The sequence below is a fragment of the Zalophus californianus genome, chromosome 7 (genome assembly GCF_009762305.2).
Source record: "Zalophus californianus isolate mZalCal1 chromosome 7, mZalCal1.pri.v2, whole genome shotgun sequence".
NCBI lineage: Eukaryota > Metazoa > Chordata > Mammalia > Carnivora > Otariidae > Zalophus > Zalophus californianus.
Genome location: NC_045601.1, coordinates 31,914,776 through 31,937,205, shown reverse-complemented (window position 1 = coordinate 31,937,205; position 22,430 = coordinate 31,914,776). Strand labels below are relative to the sequence as shown.

Sequence of the window (22,430 nt, the reverse complement as noted above, 5' to 3'; positions counted from 1 at the left end):
AATGTAGGGTATTTTAAAGTTACTGTAGATAATAAAGAGTTAAATCTGAGGGCATGGTTCATAAAAATATCAAGCCATTTGAAAACTGTATATGAACAATAGTTTGGATTTCTAAGATGGCTAGAGCGTTACAAACTCTCTTAGCAAAGATATTCAGTGCTAACATTTTATCACATGGATCTACTCAGTTTACCTACTACTCTGAGGGAGTCCAGAATCAGAAATAACGAAGGCCTGGAGGTGGATGCAGCCCCTTGAGAAGGTGATTTGTTTGAGCAGCAAACCCAGGCAAAGAACTCACCAGTGGCCAAGCCCTGCCCCTCAAGCAATCCAGCCTTCCTGGTCCTCCTGGCCCACCTTCTTGACAAGCTGCCCTCCTGTCATCCACCGAATGGCCCATTCATTCTCCTTCTACCTGAGTGTTAGCTATTCACGAAGTTCACTTCCAGTTTGTATGGCAGCAATTTCCAAACCGTTAGCTCACTCCTAATTTCTGATCAGTTCCATCTGCCAAGACACTGCTCCTCAGATGTCGCTAAAATGGACTGAAAACAGATTTCTGCTTCCTAGAAGGACACGGTATAAGTCTGTTTCTGAATCTTCCCTCTTCCTCCCTCCTGAAGCCACAGAGAACAAAGCGGTTGGGGGAGGGGGAGAGAAAACCCACAGAAGTTTTGTTTTCAGAGAAATGAGGACAACAAAAACTTCTCAAAAATATATACATGTGGCCAAAAGCAACAGAAAAGAGCAGATCCTGAGTGGGAAGCCATATGGGTAGGGTAGGGAATAAGGGGGGCTGCCGAGTGGTGTAAGGGAGGCAGAGCTCCAAGATGTTACCAAGAAGTATTCACTTCCAGAAGAAGAGGATCACACCCTGAGTGGGTCTAAGAGCAGGGCTGAGGAGGAACTGGACACCCTCCGGGGGAGGAGGAAGGAAGGGGTCGGGCCATGCTTGGGGCCCAGAGGCTGCTGACTTCTGAAAGTACCATCCTTCCCTAAGAGCAGGCAGATGCCTTACAAAAAGAGAGCTGTGCATCTTGGGGCCAACAGAGTGATGGGGGCCATGATGACTGGAGGGGGAGGCCCTTCCACACAAGACTAGGTTTTGAGAGGCAGAGGGGGAAGAAACAGCGGCTCAGGGCAAGACGGGGAGAAACGAGCCCCTGAGCAGCGAGACTCAGCACTCCTCCCTTCGCAGGACTCCCCTGCCGGGAAAACCAAACTCATTCCGTTGAATAACAGAAAAAGAACAGACACAGCAAACCACAGAAAAGACCCTAACGATTATGGGAAAGAATGGCAAACTCCCTTCGAAGAAAACATAGCAGGAAAAAAATGTGGCCACAAAGTGGATAGGATGAAAATTATAGCCCAAAACAGCACCACAATTATTTTTTTTTTTTTTTTAAACTCAATGAGGCAATTGCAATTTTAAAGTGAGGGCACAAAGCACTCATAGAGGAGCTGGCTAGATAGTAGGCACTGGGGAAGCAGAAACTTGAGGAACTTAGGAAAGAAAGAAAAAGGCAAATTCAGAAGGGAAGACTAGGTGACAAGGAGCACGAGAAAGAATGGACACACAGAAAGCCTCGGGCCCATCACGACTATCCCCCCAATACAGCTGACATCACCTTGTGTTCTTCGGCTACGCCCCCTCACCTACTGATGGGTTTAGCTCCTGCCTCATGGTCACTCTTGATTTCTGCCTCAATTCGCCCAGATTTCAACACACATGTTGATGATCCGTCCACCAATCTGGCCTCAGTTCTTTGCACGCTCCTCCCCAAAGATCTTGTCCCCCATTCCACCTTAGTGACACGCTCCAAGGTCCTATCAAATGCTCGCCTGGTGCCGATAATTCTAACTCTTCCATCATCTGACTCTCATGCACACTCTTTACAACCCACCACCTCCTGTATGTCCTGCTCACTGCTACTGGGACCCTGGCTCCAACAACAAGCCTCTGACCTGCCAGGACCTTCTACCCTTTGGGCCTACCACACAGCCTCCCTGTCCTCCCACGTCTTCGGTCATCTCACCCGACCTAGACTCTATGGTCAGTTCATCACACTTACCCTCTAGCATAGAGCCTCCTCCAGCCCCTCTCTCCATTTATCTTAACCACTTGGCAGATCCAGAACTCGCCCAACGCCATGCCTCCTCTATTAGATCAATGTGCTGCACGGCATTTAACCTAATCTCTGTTAATGGACATTTTATCCCCAAGACTATGTGTTTAAAAGGTGGGGAACTTACCACTTATGCTGACTCCACAAATGCATCCTTCTGAGTTCTACACAGATCCAATGAAGTGTGATGCTGTCTGCAGATAAAATTCTCAGATCTGTTTCCACACCCCATTTATTGAAATGCTCAAAACCCTTGTTCTACCTTGAATAAGCCCAAGTCCTTACAGTGGCCCACAAGGCCTCAGCAACCCCACCTCAGCTCCTACTCTGCCCTCTCTGTGCTCTGTGCACACCGGCCTCCTAACCATTCCCCTAGTCCTGCTCCCACTGCAGGGCCCTTGTACTTGTTATTCCCCATCCAGAACATTTTTTTCCCCAGATCCAGAAGATCTAGCTAAGAAAATTAATGAAGGTGGCTAAACTAAACAACAGATCTTCCATGTAGATGAAACAGCCTTATACTGGAAGAAGATGCCATCTAGGACTTTCATAGCCAGAGAGAAGTCAGTGCCTGGCGGCAAAGCTCCAAAGGACAGCCTGGCTCTCTTGTTGTAGGCTGATGAAGCTAATGACTTTTAGTTGAAGCCAGTGCTCATTGACCATTGCATAAATCCCAGGGCCTTTAGGAATTATGCTAAATCTACTCTTCCTGTGCTCTAGAGATGAACAACGAAGCCTGCAGGACAGCACATCTGTTTACAACATGGTTTACTGAATATTTTAAGCCGACTCTTGAGACCTACTCTTCTGAAAGGAAAAAAATTCCTTTCAAAATATTACTGCTCATTGGGGTGCCCGGGTGGCTCAGTCAGTTAGGCAATCGACTCTTGATTTCAGCTCAGGTCATGATCTCAGGGTCATGAGTTCGAGCCCCATATCAGGCTCTGAGCTCAGCACAGAATCTGCTTGTCCATCTCCCTCTGTTCCTCTCTCTCTACTCTCTCTCTCTCTCAAATAAATAAAATCTTTAAAAAAAAAATTATTGCTCATTGACAATGCACCTTGCCACCCAAGAACTCTGATGGAGATGTTCAACAGTGTTAATATTGTTTTCATGCCTGCTAACGCAATATCCATTCTGCAGTCAATGGATCAAGGAGTCATTTCAACTTTCAACCTTCAAGTCTTATTTAAGAAAGACGTTTCATAAGGCTCTAGTTGTCACAGATAGGGCTTCCTCTGATGGGTCTGGGAAAAGTAAATTTAAAATCCCTGGAACGGGTTCACCATTCTAGATGCCATTAAGAACATTCATGATTCATGAGAAGAGGGGCAAAACATCAATATTTCCAGGGGTTTGGAAGAAGTCAATTTCAACCCTCATGGAAGACTCAGAGAGGCTCAAGACTCCCATGGAGGAAGAAACTGCAGATGTGGTGGACATCCCAAGAGAACTAGAATTAGTAGTGGAGCCTGAAGATGTAACTGAATTGCTGCGATCTCCTGATTGAATTTTAGTGGATGCGGAACTGCTTCCCAAAAAAAGTGGTTTCTTTTTTTTTTTTTTAAAGATTTTATTTATTTGAAAGTGAGTGATAGAGAGAGAGAGAGAGCACAAGCAGGGGGAGGGGCAGAGGGAGAAGCAGGCTTCCCGCAGAGCAGGGACCCCAATGTGGGGCTCGATCCCAGGACCCTGAGATCATGACCTGAGCCAAAGGCAGACGCTTAACCGACTGAGCCACCCAGGAGCCCCAGAAAGTGGTTTCTTGAGATGGAGTCTACTCCCGATAAAGCCACTGTAAAGACTGTTGAAATGACAACAGAGGACTTAGAATACCACATAAATTTAGTTGGGCAGGGTTTGAGAGGATTGACTCCAATTTTTAAGGAAGTTCTGCTGTAGGTAAAATGCTATGAAGGAGCATCACATGCTACAGAGAAATTGTTCACAAAGGGAAGAGGCAACTGATGCAGTAAACTTCACTGTTGTCTTAGAAATTGCCACGGCCGCCCCAACCTTCAGCAGTCACCACCCTGCTTGGTCAGCAGGCATCAACATCGAGGCAAGACCCTCCAGGAGCAAAAAGATTATGACTCCCTTAAAGCTCAGATGATGGTCAACACGGTTTAGCAATACAGTATTTTTTAGTTAAAGCATGTACACTGTTTCTTCAAACATAAAGCTACTGTACATTTAATAGGCTACAGTATAATATAAATATAACTTTATATGCACTGGGAAACTGAAAATTTAACTTACCTTATTGGTCTGCAACCAAACCCACAATATCTCCAAGGTATGCCCATAGTTAAAAGATACTAACTTACACACCTTCTAGAGACTTTTGAATAAAGCAGGGTGTACAAGCAATACTATACACCTAAAGCACTGGATGTATTTGGGCCATCCTGCCCAACTCTCCCCCAAGCCCCAACAGCAAGACAGTGCTCCGGGTATTCACAAAGAAGCGGGTCTCACTGGGATTTGTAGCTAACAGTTTTCATAGTCCTCAATAAGAAAATAATAGTCCACAGGCTAGAAAGGAATCTCGATGTCTGTGGACATTCTCTTGGACTTTAAATGGGATAACAACCAAGCTATCCCAGAGAAGTAGCTGGCAATACTCAACATCAGTGACACGCTACCCCAACGGTCTCTTCAAATAATGACCAAGATAATCACACTCCAACAAGAAAAAAGACTGCAAAAAATAAATGTACCAAGACTTACAGAACACTATTTTGTAAGGCTTTTAGGTTCTTTCAAATAAATTAACAGGCAAATCAATTAATAAAAAAAAATGCTTAAAAAAAAAAATCCGGTCTGGAATGAGTATAAAAGGCAATTACTCTTTAACGGAAAATACTGCTCAGTAATTGGTGAAAAACAACAAAAAAGAGTCAAAGAGAGGAGGACAAGAACTGTCAAAACTATTACAGGAAACCCAAACTAAACAACCTAGGCTAACACCTGCTGTCTGGCTCCCACATCAACACTGAGCCAACTAAAATGTATACATAGGCAGCACCACAGGGCCGTTGAGGTCATTACACAACCAACCACAAACTTTATTTTAATAAAAGAGAAGCTACTCTGTGATATACAAATACTAAGCATGTTAAATATATAGTGAAAAAATCTAATAACAATTATAATGTTTTTACATGGGTGTGGAAACATACATGAGAATTTTTATTATATAATCAGCACCATACTTTATCTACGTAGAATGCAGGAGGATTCATGTGTGGAGGCGGCATAAATGGTAAATTCCCCAACTTTTAAACATGTAATCTTAGGATAAAATGTCCATTAATAGAGGTTTGGTTACATGATGTGCGACACACCCATATAATGGAAAATTATTCGGCCAATACATAAGACAAAAAAAGCAGGAAGAAAAAAAATGTATAGTATGATCTTGTTTTCATAACAAAACAAAAAAATATAAGTATGTGTAAGTATTTCTGTAGTCATTAGATTCGCATTCTGTCATAAACAGCACTCACGTTTGGTCATGTAGGAAAAGCCACCAGAGAGAAAAAAAAAGTTGTCGCTCTCTGTTAAAATTCTCTTGGATCGGGCATTAATTCCCACACCTATCTCTACACTATGTCAACACCCTAGGTATGAAGAAAATTACAGCAATGAGAGCAGAGTTACTGAAGTTTTTCTGCTCAAGGGGAAGAGAATCCAACCAAATATTGTCAGATGTGTGATATTAAAAGTAGATATATCAAACAGCATTGTGGGGGGCAGAACAAGTTTTCCTCTCTTTTTCCTCCATAAACCACCTTTCCATCCACCAATACCCACCAACCAACTGCACCCCAGAAAAAAAAAAAAAGAAACATCCCTAATTCCTGGGTAAATACTCGGTTCTAGTAAATTTATTAATTTCTTACAACTGGAGCTGCTCTTTTTTAAAGAAAAGTTGGCCCTGGCACCAAAAAAGAGAAGTCGATGATACTGCTTCCCTTTTGTTTAGTCATGTGTTGAGATGCAAAAACAAGGGTCCCCTTCACCAGACTCTAATGAAAAGAACTGTATTCATTCTCAAAAGTAACAAAAGGACTCACGTTTATATAGACTTTATATTTCATCTCAAAGTCCTAGGAACGTTATGAGGACAAGAGGCAATCACTAATCCTTTTTTAATAAATAGGGAAAGGACCCATACAGAATGAGAGCTAATTACAACACAAAGAAACCAATAATATTTTTGCGACTCTAGGCAAGTCTGTGTTGAACTAATCTACAGGAGATAAATGATAAAAAATGAAACTGAAGATTCAACATAAACATTTTCCAGTCACCTTCTCTTCACCTTTTCAACATGGGTTTAAGTTCACACATTTTATGCCTCCCTAGAAGGTTCTGCTTTTCCAAATCCTCTGGAATGAACACACATGCACATATGACATGTTATGCATATTTTAGCAGAAAACTTTTGCACTCATAAATGTGGCTGAGTAATATTTTATGTTACCAATGGATCTAATTTGTTCATTTCCCATAGGCTAACTTTTAGCCACTCTCTTTCAGATTATTCTTTTTAAAAAATACTCAAATGCCAGAATTCTCATTTAGGATCGGTGGTAAGACTAAATTTTATTTCAATGACTATGTTTCTCTTTTTTTTAAGATTTTATTTATTTGTCAGAGAAAGAGAGAGAGAGCGCATGCAAACACAAGCAGGGGGAGCAGCAGGGGAGGGAGAAGCAAGCTCCCCACTGAGCAAGGAGTCTGACGTGGGACTTGATCCCAAGACCCAGGGATCATGACCTGAGCAGAAGGCAGACGCTTAACCAACTGAGCCACCCAGGCATCCCGTTAATGACTATGTTTCATGGTCAGCTGCTGTTATTTCTACTTAACAGTTTCCTTCAATTCATACCTTAATTAATGCAGACACAATTCATACCAGAATCCCTTGTGACTGCAACTTTCCCATCTTCTAATACTAAGAAATAATACACGTTTTAGTGGAACTCTAGCTGGTCTTGTGAAGACTATTTCAATCATGGAATTTTTAAAAGTATGGGTTATGGATCCAGATATGGCAATTGGTCTCTTAATAACAAAGAGAATAATTCTGCATATGTTGGAAGAGCTTTCAAGATTCTTTAATTACAATTATAGCCTGTTAAAGTCGAAAGAGACCATAATCCAGCCTACCGAAAATATATGTAAGAAAATCAAGTCCTGGGAATGAAAGAGCTTACTCAAGGTCACACTGCTACCAGGATCTGATTTCAGGAAGTGTGCACGCACTCATAGAGTTTGCTTAATTAGAAGCCTTTCCTATTGTCTCACTGATTTTCCTAACTCAGCGACATTCTAAAAAGTCTGATTCTAATCAGGGAATTGCAATATAAATCACAATGAAATAGAACCATGGCTAAAGGGATAAAATTTAAGACTGTAAATGCCAAATGTTGGCAAGGATTTGGAGCAAAATGAACTCTGATACACCGGCTGGTGGAGTATAACTTGGTACAACTACTTTAGGTAACCACTACAGCTAAACATACACATACCCTGTAACTCAGCAACCTAACTCTTAGGTACATACACGAGACAAAAGAACATGCAAAAATGTTCAGCCCTGCTCATAACAGCAAAAAACAAAAACAAACAAAAACCCAGAAACATTCGAAATGCACGTAAGAGTAGAAAGAATTAAAGAGATTGTGGTCTGGTTGAATATGGAATACTATATAATGATGAAAACAAATGACCTACAGCTACACGCAATAACTTGGATAAACTGCACAAACATAATGGGAGAACATAAAACATAATACCTGACTATTAAAGTTGAGAAACTGGGAATATTAAGCAGTCACGTTAGAGATTTACTTTTAGAGGGTATGGAGTGGATAAAACATGAGAAGGGCTTCAAGGGCCTGGTAATGTTCTCCTTCTTGGCATGTGCGGTGTTGTAACAGAGAATTTATTGAGCTATACACTAATTACTGGTGTACCACTCTCTATATATTATAGTTCTATTTTTTAAAGATTAAAAAAATCTTTAATTATGTGATGAATTTCAATATACTTATTCTGTTTCTTTCAAAAACTTGAGTTACTTCTGTGTGTTCTGGGTGTCCTGAATACATTTTTCTGTATTTTCTTTTTTTTTTTTTTGCTTGCACAAGGATGAATGGTCCCGGTGAAAATATCCTATTCTGGTTTACCTTATATAATAGGCTCAGCCATTTCAACCCACAAAAGCTTGTTCATCCTGTACTACACATCACTGGTAGGAGTTTGTTTCAAAGAAAATACAGACAGATGATAAAGGGTAAGTGGGTGTATATCTCATTTTCAGAAACTACTAATAAAAATGTTACTTGTAAACATCTCAATCCAAAGCTTGAGCATTGAGTCTAAGCATTTCTTTGATGCATGATGATCTAGACCTGGGATAACAAAATGGTTTTATTTACATGACAACTCCAGTCTATTGGGAAGGGTTGCCTGGAGCGCTGAGTTGAGAAAGACTGGATGCCATGGCAGGGCCATCCACAGAATATTGTCTATACCATGGGCAAAGGATGGAGAAGCTGGGGCACAAATATCTAGCTGACTCTGTGACAGAGTCAATAACACAACACTTTCTCTCACAGGATAAAAATATTTTCTTAATCAAGATCACATTGGGATCTAAATAACTTTCCTCAATGCTCCCACCTCTACCCCGACCCCACTGTCTTACATACGATCTGTCAATAAAATTCCATTTTCAGGAAAATTTTCAAATAAATAGTTCCATTAAGGCAAAAAAATGTATTTTCTTAATTATTTTAAATGCACCACAGAAAAATCCCTAATAAAGTTCTAATCTGTTAAGCTTATTAGTCGTTCTTAAAAAGTTATGTTAATATAATCTATTTCTATTTTACATTTAAGAATTTACAATATTTAAATATTTTATTTAATATAAATTATATTATTCTAATATGGTTTAAGTAATTCACTAGTAAAGCAAATTGATAAGACTACAGATTATTTTTAACAAAAAGTATCTTAAAACAAAAAAAAAGCTTAAAAATATCTTGTTTCATCTAGTCTACTCTTTGCAAAACAGTACTGCCAGAATATAATACTAGTTAAAGAAAAAATTTTAATCTTAATAAATGTTATTCTTGGGTCCCTCCAAGAATCAAAAATCTTTCTGATTGCTATTTTCTTTTTTGGTATAAATTAAACCATATAAATTAATATTTTACAAGTTTTCACTGATCTTAATCAAAAACAATGTCAAAATAAACTTTTCCCACTGCAGTATTTAGGAAGACTTTAGCTTCAGTTGAACAGATGCACATATTCTAACAAGGGTATATTACCTTACTTATAGCATCTTCTCTTTAGATTTCTTTTGTACAACTAGATAATTTGTATTGACACAAATTTAAACGATGCAAATGTAGTGTGAAGAGAAACTCCTAAATGTGGTGCAAAGTACCATCTTATTCAGTCACATCCAGTATTATTAGCACTACCAGATGGGAAAAAAATGAACTGAAATTTCACGCTTCTGCCTTTCACTTCCACGTGATTTCTTCATATCCGTATTGGTGACGCACATGGGGCGGGTTAGATCTTCAACAGTAACTAACTCTACCTCATCTAAACGTCTCTTCATTCAGACACTGAATCTCAGAATTAGAAAAAATACATAGTGATGATTGGTTTCACGAAATTCATGATCCCAAATCTCAAGTGAGTACTCAACCTGCCAAACAACCCTTCATTCTGAGGTATGTCAATCCTCTCCATTGTCGAAACTACAACTATCATGTTCTCTTCTTTCCATAAACTTCCCACAGCCTTCCACCCCGTTCTCTGTCCAATGCCTTTGCCTCCTATTCCATCTAAAACCAGCCCACTCAGACAGAACTCCTCCATCTTTGCCCACCACGTTTACCATCTGTACCACACTGGGCTCTGTACAGTGTACAAAAGGCAAACTGGGCACTGGTGACCATTCCCCTACCCCTCTCGCCTTCAGAGACCTTTCTTTTGCAATTATACTCTCACTAGACTCTCTTGTGTAGTGGAAAAATGCAACCTTTTCTTTGACCCTCTTTCTACTTCAATGGTGGAATCTTCCAGTTGCCTACTAAATACTGATTTTCCTCTTCTTAAATGGAGCAAGCCCCAATTTTAGCGAGCATAGTGCAATCCAGCCTTCCGAGCAGCTAGGTGTAGCCACATGACTATATGTAAACTCTGGTCAATGATACAAGCAGAGGTGAGGAGGATTCTAAGAAGTCTCTTGAGCTAAAAAAGGGTCAGTCCTTTTCCCTCCTTTTCTCCCTCTACACTCAGAACATGAATATGAGACCATTCTTTTTTTTTTTTTTAAGATTTTATTTATTTATTTGAGAGAGAGAGAACAAGCAGGGAGAGTGGTAGGCAGAGGGAGAGGGAAAAGCAGGCTCCCTGCTGAGCAAGGGGCCCTATGCGGGGCTTGATTCCAGGACCCTGGGATTATGACCTGAGCCGAAGGCAGATGCTTATCCGACTGAGGCACCCAGGCGCCCCTGAGACCATTCTTTTTGAAGTGACCAGTTTGCCCGATTCAATTCTCTGCTTTTTAGTCTCTTGGCAGCATTAGACACAGATGATGCCTCATTCAGTCTTGAAACACTTCTTTTTGATTTCTGGAAATCTACCAGATTCTGATTTTCTTCTTACCTCACTGGTCACTCTGATTCTTTATGCTTTCTCCCTGCCTTTCTGACTTCCACATTTTTAAAAATTTTTTTTAAAGATTTTTATTTATTTATTCATGAGTTCCACATCTTTTAATGCTCCAGCTCTCTGCTCTTACTCCTTTGCGATTATTTTAGACTTATGGTTTCAAATACCATTTACTCTCTGACGACACTCTGCTCTCCAAATTCATGTATCTAAACTAGATGTTTGACATCTCCACTTAGGTATTTAAAAGACATCTCAAACTTTACTTGGCCAAAACAAAATTCTCTCTGCTTCTGAACTACAGTTCTTCCCACCTTAGTATATATACTTGGTTGCTCAATGCAAAAACCATGGAGTCACCCTCGATTCCCCCCTCTCTCTCTCAAACCACCCACATTCATCAGTAAGTCTTGCGGGCTCTGCCTCCAAAGGACATCCATCAGTTCTCTCGTCCCCACTGCCACCACGCTGGTACAAGCCAACATCTCTCTCACCAGACCCCTGCAATGGCCAGTGTGTCCCCACCTCAAATTCCCCAAAATCTACTTTCTAAGCAGCGGCAGCCAAAGCAATCCTTTCCAAGCACAGATCTGATTGTGTGTCTTCCTTCTTAGAATGAAATCTAAACTAGCCCCCGACAGCCTCCAAGGCTCCAGGTGGCCTACTTGGCCTCCTCTTTGATTTCACCTTCGGACACTCTTGCCTCAAGCGCTGTGTTTTGGCCACACCGGGATTCTCTCTCTTGCCTATTTTCTGACTGCTGCGGGCTGCTTCAGGATTTTAATACCAGCTACTGGTTGCTTCTAGATGCTCTTGTCCTACATCCTCTCACCCCCAGCCCCTTCTCATCCTCACTCAGGGGACCATCTTGGCTAAGGCAGCTTCCCCCCAGGCGCCTGCTCTCACAGCAGTCTCATTTTCATCATAGGACACCATGTGGTTCATTAAATTTTTTTTTTTTTTTACTTTTTAAAAAATTTCATTTAAATTCAATTAATTAACATATAGGGAGGGTATCATTAGTTTCAGAGGTAGAGTTCAGTGATTCATCAGTTGCATATAACACCCAGTGCTCACTACATCACGTGCCCTCCTATATGCCCATCACCCAGTTACCCCATCTCCCCATCCCCATTAATTTTTTTTTGTAACCATCGGTTTCTTCTTACACTATAAACTACATGAGAACAGGGCCTTGGGGATCTTGCTTACTATTGGATTCCCAGGGTCTGGTACCATGGCTAGCAAGCAGCACATGCTCAATAAATTCTTTGCTGAACGAATACAGAGAGAATATCCTAATTATAAGTCACTCAATCTGAACCATTACTCCAGTGTTTAAACCTCTTACTAATGGGCCTGAGAAATAGTATCTGACCACCATATGCTCGTCACTTAGTAACAGGGACTGCACTCCTCCTGAGCGTGGCAATTCCACCCCTGAATAACTAGGATTATTCAAAAGCCCCATTCCTTCAGGAGCTGAAGTCTGGCTACTGTTGCTTCTGTTCCTTTGTGAAGACCTTCATGATCATGCAGAATACCTTTCTTGTATTTTACATAAGACAGTGTTTCCAGTAGTTGAACGTGGTGACCGTAGCTTCTCACGGCTGAACAGTCCTAGGCATTTTTTTTTAAAGATTTTATTTATTGAGGGGCACCTGGGTGGCTCAGTCGGTTAGGCATCTGCCTTCGGCTTGGGTCATGATCCAGGGTCCTGGGATCGAGCCCCACATCAGGCTATTTGCTCAGCAGGGACGCCGCTTCTCCCTCTGCCTGCTGCTCCCCCTGCTTGTGCTCTCTCTCTTTCTCTCTCTCTCAATAAATAAAAAAAGATTTTTTTTTTTTTTTTTTAAAAAGAGAGAGAGAGAGAAGAGGGCGTGTGAGCAGGGGGAGGGGCAGAGGGAGACAGAGAATCTGAAGCAGACTCCACACCCAGCATGGAGCCCTATGCGGGGCTCGATCTCATGACCCTGAGGATCATGACCTGAGCCAAAATCAGGAGTTGGATGCTTAGCCAACTGAGCCACCCGGGAGCCCCAGTCCTAGTTTTCTTAACCTCTTTCCACAAGACAGAGTTGTGGGTCCTACCACCACACTCCAAAGCTGCCCTAAATCACACAGTGCCGTCACATATTTAGCTACCAGTTATGCCGTGAATATGCAACTCTGGCCCAACGTACACTTCTCATCTCATTGGATCAAGTGATCTCTTTGTCAGGGGACATGACTTAAGTTAACTCGTAGCTCCTTCCAGTTCAAGCTCGCATATAATCTCCAACTGGTGTATCTGTCACACCACTGGATGCTTATTACCTCTATAATCTGAGGGCCTACATTCACCCCTCCACCTCCTCCCAGGATTCCTGACACGTTCACCTTTCCGAGCACAAAAGACCTGCCCTGTCCTCTGGAGGAAGGCTTCCTGGTCTCCTTTCTTACATAAAGGTCCTGATTTTCCCACACATGTAAATTAAAATTATAACCTCTCTTAATTTTCACACATGAGCCTGAGGCAGACCAGCACTACTTCTAAGAAAGAAAAAAATCTTGTTTTCTTTGGGTTTCATATTATACCACTGTGCACAGCAGCACCTTTTTAGAATCATCTATAATCTACTTTTACTCCTTTTGCCTCCAAAACATGCTGACATCTCACTGAAATCATTGAGGTAGAGTAGTAACTTCTGGGAAGTTAATGATTAGATAAGAAAACATGGTTTGGTCATCTGAAAACATTCTTTATTTTCACAGTGTTAACACATTCTGGTAAAGAGAACAGGAGACTTAACAAAGTAAGCTAAAGAATAATACTGTATTAACATACTCTAAAAAAGGAGTTCAGGTAATGCCCAAAGGGCCAAAATACTGATCACCACGAGGTGACTAGAATAATCCACATATGTGATTAGCTATGATTTGGAAACAAATCTAAAACAAAAAAACCTTAGGCTCAAATCTCCTAACAGATTTTAATCTTTTAAACAATTTATCTATCTCTATATAGCCCAAGGAGTAATAATTTCCAGTAAAATGCTACATGGGATTGGTCTACTAGGATTGTTTTTGATAGATGTAGCAAAGGGAGTTTGTGGGAATTCTGAAAATTATTTTCTAGATCTGTCTCAAAGGATTCAAATGTTGCCTCATTAGTCACTCCCTGCTCCTTAATAAAGGACCATGTATTTTTCCCTTAACAAAACTTTATTTTTTATAAATGTAAACTCTTCTTGGTGCTCCCCAGTTCCAATCCTATGGGATTTAATCATCAAGTCTCTTTAATCTCATCTAGAACCAGATGATTTTAAAGCAAATATAAGTATCTATCCTTTTAAATCTTTATTTCATTAATAAAATAGTGTATTATGTGCCTGGCACTCTACAGAGAAGTGCAGTAAGTATTATCTCTTCTAATGTAATTATCTTTCATATTCACTCTAAAGAGTTCTAGCCTTCTTTTTTTTAATTTTTTTTAATTTTAATTTTAAGAGTTCTAGCCTTCTAAAACCCGTGCTCCTCCCTCTCTCAGTCACTGGAGTTGTCCTATTATGAATCTCTAAGTTCAGTTAAGAATTAAAAACAGTAAAGTCCACTTAAATTTCAACTTACAACATTGTGTGATCTTCTGGATGTTAGAAGAGATACGCTGGGCCAGCAGAGCAGGGTCGCCACCAACTCCCGGAGTGTAAGACATAGCTGATTTGCTTATTCACTAATTTCATCAGATGTTGGCAGGCTGGGCAGTTTTCTAAGCAGTCACCTAAAAAAACAGAAGTCACATAACTGTACTTTTAAAGTTGTTGGCCTACATTTTCCAAATTATCAATTATCAATCTGGGAGGTTGATTAACCTAACAGGGTTGAAATATAGAAAAGGGACACATCAAATAGTAAATTTCTCATGGCTATCAAAAATATTGGCCTTTTAAAGGACACAGTCATGTTAAACAATTAAAATAAGGTTCAAATTGCACATTCCCTTTGAAAACTTTGATCTAAGGAAGAGTTACCAAGTCCCTTTTCTGTATATTATTTTAATTGTTTAAATATTTTTCTCCTCAACTGCAAGCAACTATAAAGCAGGGCCCACATGCTATATATCTTTCTTTCTCCAACATTTAAACAATTCCTGACACAAAACAGGTATTTACATATTTATTAAGTGGTATACAGACTTCAGGGTGTCCCCAGAAACGTCACTATATGTAATTTAACACACAGAGGAACAGCTTAGAAACATAGGACTAACGGGTCTCTAATTTTAATAGGAAAAGTCAACTTTGAGAGAGGCACAGCTGACAAGTGAGGAAAAAAACGGAATGCTCCATAAAATGCTCATCACACTTTGCCAACAGAGCAAGGAGAAGAGCTCTCCTCTTCCAGAAGCTGGCATCAGGACAGGAAGTAAAGCTGGGGAGGAAAGAGGTGAGAGGGAGTTCCTTTCTTTCTCAATCCATGCCACACCACACGTGTTGGGTTTGGAAAGAAGGACGGAAAAGGTGTCCCTGCATACAGGACTGGGCACAGCAAAGACTCTCAATAACTCCACACCCATCTTTTCACTGAGTGCAGACTGCAGCAAAATTGTAGGCAGTCAATTTGTAAACCAACTCTCTACTGAGAGTCCGCTACATGCCCAGCATCAAACGAAGCACTAGGGAGTGGCAAGCAAACAAAACAACAAGAATCTGCTCAATTCATGTTTGTCATTTAGGAGAGGGGAGACACTTAGTAGAGTAAAACAAGAGCAACAACATAAATCAGCAAAAGGTCATGTGCCAGGCAAAAGTGAGAGGCTAGGAAAAGGAAATGTCACTATTGCCCTTATCTAGAAAGAATTTATGAAACAGAAACAGAAGATGTGACTCCCTGGGCATGACTGGTACGGAAAATGACAAAGGCAAAGATGTGAAGCCTGGGATGGGTAGACCCAGAACATGTGCACGGGGTATTTGCAGTATGTCATTTCTGAAAGGCAAGGGTGGTTGCCAGTCTCCCTGGGATCAGATGATTCATGGCTGGGACAAGTGGGAGACAACACAGAAAGAGAGAAATGACCCAAAATATATTGCCCATCGGTGAAATGAAATGCATTTCACATAGACTGTCTAATTTAATTTTTAAAGCCTCCCCTTTAAAGTAGATAGTAGCAAATAAACCCTGTTTTAACAATGAGCAAACTGTGGCTTATAAAGATTAAGTTACTGTAAAGGTAATCCAACCCACCGACCACGTGGAGGTGGGGTTCAATCTCAGGGTTTGGGTTCCAAAGCCACCCATGACTGCTACCATACAAAACTAATGTCACAGAAGAGGGAGGGCCCTGAATGCTAGGTTTAGTTTTAATACACTGCAATAAGAAACCACTAGAGATTCCCTGTAGGGGAGGGGGAGGGCACAAGGAAATGTGTGTCTTTGTTCTTAAGGTGCGTGCTGGTAGGAAGGACACCTGTAGAACTGCTGAGACAGGCAGAACAGTACTGCCTCCGTATCTGAAACTCTGGTGCAATGAGGAATGTCCCTGGCCACCATGGAATTCCTGGGAACTTTTAGATGCTCTTCATTCATCCTTCATTGATCCATGGGTCTAATTTATCTATTCTGGGCCCTTCAGATCTCACCTAGTCCTACAGATAGACCTAAATCTCAACTCAGACAGCAGAACTGCTTCAGCAAGGTGGCAGATAGCCTTGGACTTGGGCCTGCAGCCCCCTGACGAGCTGGGGCCCAGACAGAACAAGACTGGACCTGGGAATTTATTTGAAACCAACACTATCGAATGTATCCCACAAACCACCAATTAGATCTTGAAATTCTGCATCTTGTTTTTCAATAAAAGCTTGAGATATAATTGACAACCACATGACTCGCCCATTAAAGTGTACAGTCCTGTATACTGAAATTAATATAACACTGTATATTAACTATATTGGAGTTAGAATTTTTAAAAACTTTAAATAAAGTGTATAATCCTATGGTCACTTACCATGTCTCTGCAATCTCTCCCACTGTAGGCAACCACAAATCTACTTTATGTCTTCATGAGTTTGCCTATTCTGTACATTTCCTATGAATAAAATCGCACAACGTGTTCTTTTGTGACTGGCCTCTTTCTCTTAGCATGTTGCCAAGGTCCATCCATGTTGTAGAATGGATCAATAGGTCATTCCTTTTCATTGCTGAATAATATTTCACTGATGGATAGAAGCAATTCTCTCCTGGCTCACCGACACCCTTCTTTTCCTTTCCCCCATCAACTAGATCTCTAGAAAAACTGGCTCACTGCCAACACAAACATATGAATGAGGAAATGTTTCTCATTTACTGTCTTCAGGAGGCTCCTCCCTCCACATACATAGTAGTATAGCATTCCCCTTAATCCTCGAAACTCGTAAGAGCCTAACCTAAGTCTTCTCCCTGTTTTTTTCAAGGCCCCCTTTTTTCCTCTTCAGAGAATCAATCAATTAGCTTAAACCACCACCAATTTTCCTCATCCCTTTACTCAAGCAACTAAATTCTTGAAAGTTTCTGCTGTTGAGATAACTGGGTTTCCTTCATCCAAAGAGCTGCTGCTGCTGGATTGGCTGGGATCTCCTTGGACAAAGGGAACAGTGGTTATCACCTCAGCTCTGTGTTGAGTGAAGAATGAAAAGAAATTTGCAAATGATGGAAGAGAAAGATACATTAAAAGTCAACACGATTAACAATGGCTAACATATTTCCAAAGCACTGCCCTTAGGACTTTTAGATTTATTTTCTCAGTTGACTCGTACAACAGACCTCTGAGGTAGGTACACTCGTTATTCTGATTTTTCACATGAAGACACTAAGGCATAATAAGAATAACTTGCTTAATCTAAGAGCTAAAATTTGAAACTACATCTTACAGCCCATATTTTTAAAACACTAAACCATACTGCTTCATCATATAACAAAAATTCAGGACAGGACAACCCACTCAATTAAAAAAACAAAACAGAACAAAACAAATTTACCACCTTTCTGCAGACTCTGCTCTTCGGATGAGGAACAGACCTGGAACTCTGCTCTTAGGATGAGGGACAGACAGCTACATGAATAGATCAAGTAACACAGCAGAATAGCTTAGTCCTTTTCTCTCATCTTCTGCTAATGGTGACAGCTAGGGGACAACACTGGTTGGCCCCTCTGATGATGAAATATAAGAAATAAAGGAGGCAAATGACTAACTTTACTGCGAAAACATATACACAAACTACAGCTACAGCTAACTATAAAATGACTTAAAAGTTTATGATCTTTGCATATAGACTAGAATCAACCAAGTTATGCTGAAGGCTGCTTTCCACATCAGTCTCCAGCACTTCGCCCAGACCTAACAAGCACTAAAGAACTCTTGATGAATATTTTTGAAAGCTCACTCAGAATTCCTAGTTCTATTGCTCAGAATAATAATAACTCTTTATCTGTACCTGCCCTATCAAGTCCTCAAATATCACATGTGAGGCCAGTGGCTTGTACAGCTCTTGTGTAGAACATTTCCACCGCAGCATAAAGTTCTATTGCATAGTGCTTATGTAGACAGCTCAACAATTACCTTTCTATGAAAATACATAAAGACTGTAAAGGGAAAGAAGGAAAGAGGGGATCAAAGTGCAACACTCACAACGAGGATATTCCCAAGACTTTCTGTGGAGCACAAATAAAAGAACAAAGGGAACTGTGAAATCTTAAGTGTCAAACACTAACCCCACGTACCACTCCTGGACACAATGCAGAATCCCAAGACTCCCAAAAAGCATAAATCTCATGCTCTATAAATCAAGCATGGACAGAACAAGAGTCAGTTTCACTTTCTTACTTGCGATTACTAGCCTAAAATACTGGACTTCCCTCCACCCCGTGCCCCAAAATGTAAGCTCCCAGGAGGGCAAAGTTTTGTCAGTTTTGTGTGCTAGTCTAGTCTCAGTACCTGTTTATATAATAGGTGCTTAATAAATATTTGTAGACCGAATGAATAAATGTACCTATTTCCTAAGAACACATACCTAGTCTGAAGATAAATATTTACCAATCCTAAAACATTACATTCCAGTGTCTTCTTTCAGATCCTAAAGGTACTGGGCTAATTACTGCCTTAGGGCCTTTGCTGAGTGTCATTTCCTATCCCTAGAAGGCTTTTCCCATGATCTCCACATGACTGACTCCTTTGCCCCAGCAAAGTCTCATTGCATGCTGGATAAGTCTTTGGTGACTACTTGCATCTGAAATGAGAAGTCACCACCCCTGCCACTCTCTGTTGATCTAACTTCTTTTATCATAGTGCTAATCACCATTTAAAATGATCTAGGTAGTATATTGCTTACTATCTATCCCTACCTCGGCAATATAAACACAAGACAACCTTGTCAGCCTTGAGGAATCCACAGTATCAGGTGCACAGATGTTCCGTGAATGTGAAGGCGATCATTCTAGGGACGTGAGCATTCTCTATCTAAACCAAATTAACTGAATTCTTTAGCTCAGCATCTCCATCTGTCAAACTATTATACTATTTGGTTTTACTCACAATGCCAAGGATTATTTTTCACCCTTCCATACACCAAACTTTTGAGTTAAATGGAATCATGGCAAACTTTACTCAGACTTACTGTTGATGGATGTTTTATATAACTTATTTTTCCACCCCCAGCACTTGGCTCAAGTTTGATATCCCAACCAAAACGAGGCTATGTTATCGGGAGGAGCAGAAGTAAAATATCTGAAGAAAAATGATGCAGACATTAATGAGGTACTATGATAACTTCTACAAATAGTTTGAAACAAGAGCATAATTCTTAATTAGTCACAGTCTGAGACAAACTTCTCAAAGCGGCCTTCAAAGCAGAGGCCGTCCACATCACAAGACACTGCTGAACACTGCTAGAAGTCTCTGCAGGGGTGAGGCTAAGGCTGCTCCAGAAGAAACGTCCACCTGCAACATTACTCAACAGCACAGCACTTCATAATCATTTTCTTCCAGATTCTGCACAAGTTTTAAATTATATGAAGTTATACTCAAAATACACTGATCCGAATTAAATAAAAATTAATGTATGTATAGAAGAGCAAAGCAAATACAAGAAACTTGAGAGGAAAAAAAATACAGCATTTGACCAGAGAGGTAATATTTTTTTGTGTCTGAATTTTTAAAAAGAACCTAAAAAACAAGGAATGGGGTGGGGGAGGTGTCAAAATATTTTATGTATTTTTAAAGGTCTTTATGGTAAGCAATTAATGAGGTGTACTGAGATCAAAGAAAGTTAGCCTGCATTCAAGCCAGACAGAAAACCCACTACAATGAGCCTCCGAATAAATGTACAGGGTTCCTTTACGACAGCCATCTATTTTTAGTTCCTCTGTATTCGGGAAGAGTACTTTAAAGTGTGTTTTCTAACTCCATGAGTCGCAAAGAGGAAGAGGTCACTCGGTGTCCCGCTCCAGGCAGAAGCAGAAGGATTCCCGAGCTCAGCCCCAGCGGGCCCCCGCGCCGGCCCCGCCCAGGTGCGCGCAGCCCTCGGGTACACCGGAGCCAGCGCCCGGGCCCGGCTGCTGCGCGGCGTGGCGGGCGCGGGGTCGGCGGGGCCGGCGGGGCCGGCCGGGCCTGCCTGACCGGGGGCGTGGGCAGCGGTGGTGCTCCGGGGCTGGGGCAGCGCCCTCCCTCCGCCTCCCGACCACAGCCGCAAAGCGCAAGGCGGAGGCCACCTGACAACGCGCACAAACAAGGAGGCGCGGCAGCCGCGGGGACTTCGCGCCTCTGGGGCGCTGGGCCAGGGACCCTCCCTCGCACCCCCCAGGCTGCTCTTACCCCAACCTCCTCGGCTTCCTCCTCCTCCTCTGGCCGCGGGTACCCAGGGGCCCCAGAGCCCCAGCTACGATTCTCAGCTGATGGGCGGTGGCACTGGGACGCCCAGTGCGCATGCCCGCAGTACTGCTCCGGGAAGGAGGCGGGGCTCGCTCCCCCTCTCGTTGGCCGGCGGGATTGAGTGACAGCCATTCTGCCCCGCCCCCTCTGAGTCTAAGCTAAGGAATGAGGTACCAAGAAAATTGCAAGGGAGGTGTGTTTTGAGGCCTCGACTTACGGACCCCAAACGCCTTAGCCAGCGTCTAAAAAACAAGAGGAGGGAATGGAGAGCATCTGTCTTTATCGGGTGATGGCGGCCTCCCTAGACTCGTGTCTTCAGCCCGCCCCATCAGGTCCTGCCCATCTTGTCCTTACTCTGCCCTAGAATGTATTCACAGCTCCATTAAAAAAATGCTAACGCAAATATGCAATCCTAGCAGGAACAATGACAGTGACCAGTCACTTTCGTGTTCCCATTTAGTAGACAAGTTTTCATAGCACATACAGGTCGTTCTAAGCATCCTTGAAGGGTAGGGAGTAGCAGAAAATGTTCTGATGGTAAATATTGGAACAATGTAATTGTTAGATAAAAGCATCGATTGCTTTGGGTGAAAGAAATACTCAGCAAATTAATTAGAAGATGGATTGGCTTGGCCTTTGCCTGTATTAAGGCAACACCATTACTCTGACAGGATCATCAGGACATGAAAGGTCCAGATGCACTTAGGTGAAAAAAACCAAAACCCGAATATTTTGAATTGGTACCCCCTGAACAAATTCTAGGTTGTTTAGTATTACACATACATATGTACCTAAGTGAGTGAGGTCAGACAGGAATAAGAAACACAAGGGTCACTCAGTTTATTTTTAATTATTCTGCTTTTAACAGAAAAATGGGAACAAGAAATATTTCCTATTTCACATCTTTCCTGAAGAAAACTACAGTGCAAGTGTTTTAATAAACAGCAACTTATATTCTGCCTCTAAAAAGGGGGCAACAGAGTGAGCATGCTGGCCAAGCAGAAGGAATTCATCCCATCTAAAGGCAGCATGATTCAGTTAGCGCTGATTGTACTTTTAGGAAATTCGGATTTTTGTGTGAAATCTCTTTTATCAATATTTTTAAATTTTTATAAAACATTCTGTGATCAAATAAAGTAGGTAATTCAGCTTCTATAATAGGCAATAGTTTCAACCATAGAGTATAAAAAACAAAAACATAAAGCTGGAGGGAGCCTTACAGAAAATCTAGCTCTAATTCCTCATTTAGGAAGTAAATTAAGGAAACTGAAAGCCAAAGAAACTTCATCAAAAGTACACAAATAATTATGAGCAGCATAGGTCCAAATGACTTAATTCAGAACCTTTAGTTCTTCCAGCCATATCATCCACTCAGCAAATATTCATTGAGAAGCTGCGTACCATGAGAAGATAGTACCCATGCGCCAGGTACTATGTCAGAAGCTGCAGGTATCAAGATTCGTGGGGTGTATAGTATTTTCCCTCAAGGAATTCAAGGAGTGAGATCCTGCCTGGGACACTATAAGAAGTACTGTGATAAAGATTTATACACAGCATGGCGGGAGCCCAGGAATGAGGAAGACTTAGTGTGTGGTAAGGGACCGTTCCAAATGGGAACTGTTAACAGAATCTTGAAAGATGTCTAAGAGTTCCCTGGGAATACAAGATGGGAAAGGACATTCCAGGCAAAAGGAAGAGCACATAA

General features: G+C 41.4%; 1 protein-coding gene across 1 annotated transcript in view; it reads right to left on the bottom strand.

Moving 5' to 3' along the window:
* Nucleotides 1-20,788, bottom strand: part of STX7 (syntaxin 7) — a 45,851-nt gene extending 25,063 nt beyond the window's left edge. The window contains exons 1-2 of the mRNA XM_027602366.2: nucleotides 20,669-20,788; nucleotides 14,452-14,602 (exon numbers count right to left, since the gene is read on the bottom strand). Coding sequence (XP_027458167.1) covers nucleotides 14,452-14,536 — 85 coding nt within the window. The 5' untranslated portion in view covers nucleotides 14,537-14,602; nucleotides 20,669-20,788. The remainder of the gene's footprint in view (nucleotides 1-14,451; nucleotides 14,603-20,668) is intronic.
* Between the last annotated feature and the right edge of the window lie 1,642 nt (nucleotides 20,789-22,430).